This window comes from Procambarus clarkii, chromosome 5, assembly GCF_040958095.1.
Source record: "Procambarus clarkii isolate CNS0578487 chromosome 5, FALCON_Pclarkii_2.0, whole genome shotgun sequence".
Classification (NCBI taxonomy): domain Eukaryota; kingdom Metazoa; phylum Arthropoda; class Malacostraca; order Decapoda; family Cambaridae; genus Procambarus; species Procambarus clarkii.
Genome location: NC_091154.1, coordinates 60,146,714 through 60,154,403, shown reverse-complemented (window position 1 = coordinate 60,154,403; position 7,690 = coordinate 60,146,714). Strand labels below are relative to the sequence as shown.

The following is a 7,690-nucleotide window of genomic DNA, read 5'->3' as shown; positions in this document are numbered from 1 at the left end:
CCTTGACTAGATATGGACTCCATGCTGGGGCTGCATACTCCAGGATTGGCCTGACATATGTGGTATACAAAGTTCTGAATGATTCTTTACACAAGTTTCTGAATGCCGTTCGTATGTTGGCCAGCCCGGCATATGCCGCTGATGTTATCCGCTTGATATGTGCTGCAGGAGACAGGTCTGGCGTGATATCAACCCCCAAGTCTTTTTCCTTCTCTGACTCCTGAAGAATTTCCTCTCCCAGATGATACCTTGTATCTGGTCTCCTGCTCCCTACACCTATCTTCATTACATTACATTTGGTTGGGTTAAACTCTAACAACCATTTGTTCGACCATTCCTTCAGCTTGTCTAGGTCTTCTTGAAGCCTCAAACAGTCCTCTTCTGTTTTAATCCTTCTCATAATTTTAGCATCGTCTGCAAACATTGAGAGAAATGAATCGATACCCTCTGGGAAATCATTTACATATATCAGAAACAAGATAGGACCGAGTACAGAGCCCTGTGGGTCTCCACTGGTGACTTCACGCCAATCGGAGGTCTCACCCCTCACCGTAACTCTCTGCTTCCTATTGCTTAGATACTCCCTTATCCACTGGAGCACCTTACCAGCTACACCTGCCTGTCTTTCCAGCTTATGTACCAGCCTCTTATGCGGTACTGTGTCAAATGCTTTCCGACAATCCAAGAAAATGCAGTCCGCCCAGCCCTCTCTTTCTTGCTTAATCTTTGTCACCTGATCGTAGAATTCTATCAAGCCTGTAAGGCAAGATTTACCCTCCCTGAACCCATGTTGGCGATTTGTCACGAAGTCTCTTCTCTCCAGATGTGTTACCAGGTTTTTTCTTACGATCTTCTCCATCACCTTGCATGGTATACAAGTCAAGGACACTGGCCTGTAGTTCAGTGCCTCTTGCCTGTCGCCCTTTTTGTATATTGGGACCACATTCGCCGTCTTCCATATTTCTGGTAGGTCTCCCGTCTCCAGTGACTTACTATACACTATTGAGAGTGGCAAGCAAAGTGCCTCTGCACACTCTTTCAGTATCCATGGTGAAATCCCATCTGGACTAACAGCCTTTCTAACATCCAGATCCAGCAGGTGTCTCTTGACCTCCTCTCTCGTAATTTCGAACTCTTCCAAGGCCGCCTGGTTTACCTCCCTTTCTCCTAGCACAGTGACCTCACCTTGTTCTATTGTGAAGACCTCCTGGAACCTCTTGTTGAGTTCTTCACACACCTCTCTGTCATTCTCTGTATACCTGTCCTCGCCTGTTCGAAGTTTCAATACCTGTTCTTTCACTGTTGTTTTCCTTCTGATGTGACTGTGGAGTAGCTTTGGTTCGGTCTTGGCTTTGTTTGCTATATCATTTTCAAAACTTTTCTCTGCTTCTCTTCTCACCCTGACGTACTCATTCCTGGTTCTCTGGTATCTCTCTCTGCTTTCTGGTGTTCTGTTATTCCAGAAGTTCCTCCACGCCTTTTGTTCAGTTTCTTCGCTTCCATACATGCCCTATTATACCATGGATTCTTCTGTTGCTTCTCGGATTTTTCCCTTTGGGCCGGGATGAACCTGTTGTCAGGGAACATATTTTCCCTGCTCTCTCGTGCACTTAATTAAGTACGAAATTGCATAGTGCACCAGTGATGTGCACCGTGATTCAACTTTCTGAATATAACTTTTCCACAGTCGTGTTGGGTGTCGTTGGACAGCCCATGACATTTGCTAGCCATTGATGTCATTCTGATCGCTGTATCAGGTCTGTGAAGGAAATTACAGGAGGGAGTTGATTTCAGGGAAATTTTGTACAAGTCAAGTGTAGAGAGGGAGGTATGGGGGGTTAACGGCCGTAGACCACCCCCCCCCCCTATCACGTGTCCACCTCGTGAGAGAGGGGGTAGCGTCATGGGGCAGGTGCGGCATTGGCTAAGGCTCCTGGGCCTCAGAAATGCTGAACCGTGATTGGCCAAGATGCTGAGGGGTACCGCATGGTACCCCAGGCATAGAGTTGGCGGGAAAAGACATTCTTACCTAGGACGCTGCTTGGGGTGGACGCATTTCCCGTGCTAGGCCAAGCATCGGGAAATACCGCCTGCAACGTTACTCAAGTCACCCCATTCTTCTTGCTATCTTTCCGTGTGCTGTGCGTAAGAATCCGGTAATCGGAAAGGGGCTTGTATCGAACCGTGTGAACTTGTCATCTAGCCGCGTAATTGTGGGACGCCATCTTAGAGGAACTGGACTGAGTGAGGCGTTAATTATCGGGCTACAAAAAAGACATCAGCCGTCTATCGTATCTGTGCTTGAAGATACTGCTGGGAGACGTGCTAGAGAGGGTTTCAGTGTTATGAGAGAAACCTTAAAGTTCTAATTCTGAGGAACAGTGAAGGACTCCGTCTCGGGTCTCGTGTACCGTGTAACACCGTGTACCGTCGTATCCTGGGGTACCGTGTCAAGTGGAAGGGGCGTGGTACCACATCCCTGCTGTTGTGCGCACCCTGGCCTGCCTGAGCCGGTGTGTCTGCGCCATCCTGGTCTCTGTGTGTGTGGTGCTAACCCCGTGGTCTAGGACCCTGTGCTCCACCTGACCACGTGTAGGAAGTGAGGACGCCTACGTCATCATCCAGCAGCAGCAGTGGGAGTGTGATTGACGTGTATGAGTGAAAGAGAAGGTTGCGGGCCCGCATGTTTGATGTAAGTACACTGTTTCCGTTTGGGTAATAAAACTCTGAAGCTGGGTTCGCCCCCAGTGTTCCGTCTGTCCTTGTCCCTGGGACCACCTGGGGAGGTGAATGGGAATTGGAGACGTGTGAGTCTACCCTGTTTGTCGCCATAAAGTTGGTTGGGCCCAACTGTGATTTTTGACGTGTGTGAAGACACCTAGTGACACATTCAGAGGTAGAGTAAAGTGAGTTATTTGCTTCTATTTTTCTATGTGCCGTGTATGTATTCGCTGTAATTTGATTCCCTTTTTCAGCAGTGAAAAGTGGTAACAGGGAGATTTCCCTTGGTTACATATTTTACTGTTGTGTTGTGGTAAAGTGTGAATTATTGGTGGATAATTTACTGGGGGAAGTCATTTACAAGTTTTGCCGTGAGTGGCAAGGATGTACTGTGTTGTACTGTGATGTACTGTGTTGTACCGTGTGTAAACCGTAGACAAGTTTGACCTTGGTGGAAGGCGTTGTGTACTGTGAAGGATTCCGTGAGAATTAAAGTCAGTTAACGTCACCGGGGGTCACGATTTACTTAACGAGGTCACTTGTTCGTTGAACATGTTGTGATTAACGTAGAGACGTGTAAAGGCAACAGTCACAGTGAAGTTCACGCAGTGGAGGAATTGTCAAGTGAAGACTAACGTAGTGTTAACGATTTAACGAGCTGTCGTTGATTGAGTGATTAACGTAAAGGGATTGACGGTCTGTTATGATCGGAGTCAATTGCGCTGTAATTAAGCTGCTGTAATTCGTTGGACTGATCAGCTCTGTCTGCGGACAGTGATTAAGCACTCGTAGCTAATTAAAGAGAATTAGTAACCGCCACTTAGTGAATTCACCAGGTGTTGATGTTGTTGTTTACACGGAGTGTGTAACATTGTGTGGTACAGTAGTCTACCCTCGTTAAGGTAATCTTGTCGTAAGACCGGAAGTGAACTGTCAGTTGAGAGACAGTAGGCTTTATCAATACTCGTCTGAATTAATAGGCTGTTGTATTCAGTAATTAATTGGGAATTACTCACCGAATGCTTGACTTTCAAGTTGATGTAATTAATTGATGTACGAGTTATTGATGCCATTTAAGTGTCGTTGAGACACGTGTGTGTTAACGTAATTGTTTAAATTCAATTAGAGTAACTTTTGTTTTTGATTGTCCTGAGAGACAAGTGTTAACGTAAGATTTTTATAACGGGTTATTCATTCTTGGATTAACCGCTCTTGTTACTTGGTACCTCGTTGAGGGCAGCGAGCGCCAGTTCAAGTTTTTGTGATTATAGTATTGGTCACCGTGAAGCCGTGACAATATTGATTGCAAGCTTGCGTCACCAGTGGGCACCACTTTGTTCAGTTAGTGTCATTGTTCAGTCAGCGACGACGGGATAAGGATATACCGTGGGTCCATCAGGCTGTTGATTAGCTGTACTTTAATGTGCCACTGGAGTGACAGTAAAGTAACGTAAATTCACTGTGTAGTAGTTTTAGAGTTTTGTTTTTGTGAATAAATTGTTTTGTTATAGAAAACGGTCGTTTACGTCAAACCTTCCAATATTACTGCACCACATTTCATGTTCTGCAACGCTTTGCCTGCTTATGTTCATATTAAGTCTGTATCTAAAAGCTCGAGTCCATTGCACAGCACCCACACTTCTATAAATAAGAAAGTGAGAATCCGTCGGCTACCCTTTATTAGTTGTCAACTAGGAGGAGCCAGCGACCTAAGTGACAGGTGTTTACCCGAGTGGTTTCGCCTGGCGGTTTGCTCCCGCGGTCCTATGATCTTAGGCTTTAAGATTAAATATCTGCACTGGCATCTCTTGCTGTTTTAAGGTCCTGGCCTCCTTGAGGTAGTTACGATTAAAGTGACATCAATAGGACTTAATTCTTTTGATAACCCTGTCAAAGAAAAAAATTCTAACACCTGTTTACCTGCTCCTGACACTTTTGGGTAACATAGTCCATCATACCCCTGTACAGGACTTATCTCTGAGGTCTGTGTCCGACCCAAGGTATTTCACTTAGGAAACTTCTCATCTGTTCATAATTTTCTCTTTCGGTATGCCAGCCCTTTTGATTCCTAGTTCTTTTTGGGGGGATAAGTCCCTAGCTCTACCAGGTACTCAAAGTTCAATACACTGTGGTCACTCATTCCTTAGGGCGCTTCCATTCTCACTCTGTTCACTTCATGTTCTCACTCTGGGAACAAGTTTTTGTACCCAGATGCTACACAAGACCAGGTGACCGCTCTCACCCATCACCACCAACTGTGTGTGTGTGTATGTGGTGTGTGCGTGTGTGTGTGTGTGTGTGTGTGTGTGTGTGGTGTATACGGGGAGCGGAGTGTCTTGGGACAGTGTGAGGCGTGGGAAAGTTGGTGGTGATGGGTGTGAGCGGTCACCTGGTCTTGTGAAGCATCTGGGTACAAAACTTGTTCCCAGAGTGAGCCACCCGGAGCTGTATATCTGAGATATTAGACCTACTTAAAATTAATTATTTTAAGTCACTCTGTACACCTTATTGATAACCTAGAGAGGGGTACCTACCATTCATGAAAACTTGGCTTATTAGGCAAATCGGGCCTTGCATAGTCGGCTGAGAAGTGCGTTCTAATTCCCCATCAATTAGATGGGGAATTAGCCTCGGCTACCATCCTCTTTTGTCCGGTCGTTGTTGGTCGAGTGGTTAAGGGATCCTGTACATCAGGTGCATTGCTTTTGGCAGTATGCGTTCCAGTCTCTTCTTGGGGTGTGAGTTTTTCAGTTATATATATATATATATATATATATATATATATATATATATATATATATATATATATATATAATACTATATATATATATATATATATATATATATAGTATATAATAATAATAATAATAATAATAATAATAATAATACTAATTTTTATTTAGGTAACGGTACATACATAAGAGATTTTACAAAGTTTGTTGGCTTTATAGATAGAGCTAGTACATACAATGCCTAAAAACACTATTACGCAAAGCGTTTCGGGCAGGAGATATATATATATATATATATAATATATATATATATATATATATATATATATATATATATATATAGTATATATATATATATATATATATATTCCTTCACGTGTGCCCCAAAGAATGAGGTGATTTGGTAAAATGCTATGCCCAAGATTACTATCCGAGTTGCCGGCGGTGGGGTAGGTTCAAATAGCCTCGGCTATCACCTCATTATGTCCGGTCGTGATGGTCAAGTGGATAAGGCGTCTTGTACATACCAGTGCGTTGCTCCTGGGAGTATGGGTTCGAGTCACTTCTGGGGTGTGAGTTTTACAGCATCCCTTCGCACCAAATTGAAGGCATTTTTGAAATCTAGCTTGATAAGGGCCTTTTCGTCTGTGATGTTGGCGATGAAGGCTCGAGCTGCATGGGCTGCCGCCTCACACCCTTGTGGAAATGCCAAACCCGAGCTGTTTTGACTTATATATATATATATATATATATATATATATATATATATATATATATATATATATATATATATATATATATATATATATATATATATAGTCGTACCTAGTAGCCAGAACGCACTTCTCGGCCTACTATGCAAGGCCCGATTTGCCTAATAAGTCAAGTTTTCCTGAATTAATATATTTTCTCTATTTTTTTTTTCTTATGAAATGATAAAGCTACCCATTTCATTATGTATGAAGTCAATTTTTTTTATTGCAGTTAAATTAACGTTGATATATGACCGAACCTAACCAACCCTACCTAACCTAACCTAACCTATCTTTATAGGTTAAGTTAGGTAGCCGAAAAAGTTAGGTTAGGTGAGGTTAGATTGGTTAGGTAGTCGAAAAAACAATTAATTCATGAAAACTTGGCTTATTAGGCAAATCGGGCCTTTCATAGTAGGCTGAGAAGTGCATTCTGGCTACTAGGTACAACATATATATGTCGTACCTAATAGCCAGAACGCACTTCTCAGCCTACTATGCAAGGCCCCGATTTGCCTAATAAGCCAAGTTTTCCTGAATTAATATATTTTCTCAAATTTTTTTCTTATGAAATGATAAAGCCACCAATTTCATTATGTATGAGGTCAATTTTTTTTTATTAGAGTTAAAATTAACGAAGATATATGACCGAACCTAACCAACCCTACCTAACCTAACCTAACCTATCTTTATAGGTTAGGTTCGGTTAGGTAGCAGAAAAAGTTAGGTTAGGTCAGGTTAGGTAGTCGAAAAAACATTAATTCATGAAAAACTTGGCTTATTAGGCAAATCGGGCCTTGCATAGTAGGCTGAGAAGTGCGTTCTGGCTACTAGGTACGACATATATATATATATATATATATATATATATATATATATATATATATATATATATATATATATATATATATATATATATATATATATATATATATATATATATATATATATATATATATAAGTCAAAACAGCTCGGGTTTGGCATTCCACAAGGGTGTGAGGCGGCAGCCCATGCAGCTCGAGCCTTCATCGCCAACATCACAGACGAAAAGGCCCTTATCAAGCTAGATTTCAAAAATACCTTCAATTTGGTGCGAAGGGATGCTGTACTCCGTGCGGTTCATAGTCATTTCCCTTCCCTCTACCCTTTTGTACATTAATGCTTCAGTATGGATCTTAAGCTACTTTTTGGCCAGCATGAAATTGACTCGCGGGAAGGCGTCTAACAGGGTGACCCCCTTACTCCTCTCCTTTACTGCTTAGTCATCAAACAAGTCACAGAGGTCCTGTCCAGCGAGCTTAACATCTGGTTCTTGGATGATGGTACCCTAGCTGGTTCCCAAGACTCCCTCCTGGAGGACATCAGAAAAATCCAGGAGCAAGGTGCAGTTTTAGGCCTCACCCTGAACCCTTCTAAATGTGAAATAATATGTTCCAACCAGGGCATCGTAGAGAGAATAGAGTGTCTTCTGCCAAATATCCATG

At 42.5% G+C, this 7,690-nt stretch overlaps 1 protein-coding gene across 1 annotated transcript in view; it reads left to right on the top strand.

The window, feature by feature from the left end:
* Window positions 1-5,698, top strand: part of LOC138352299 (galactoside alpha-(1,2)-fucosyltransferase 1-like) — a 115,043-nt gene extending 109,345 nt beyond the window's left edge. The window contains exon 5 of the mRNA XM_069304674.1: window positions 5,673-5,698. Coding sequence (XP_069160775.1) covers window positions 5,673-5,698 — 26 coding nt within the window. The remainder of the gene's footprint in view (window positions 1-5,672) is intronic.
* Window positions 5,699-7,690: the final 1,992 nt, after the last annotated feature.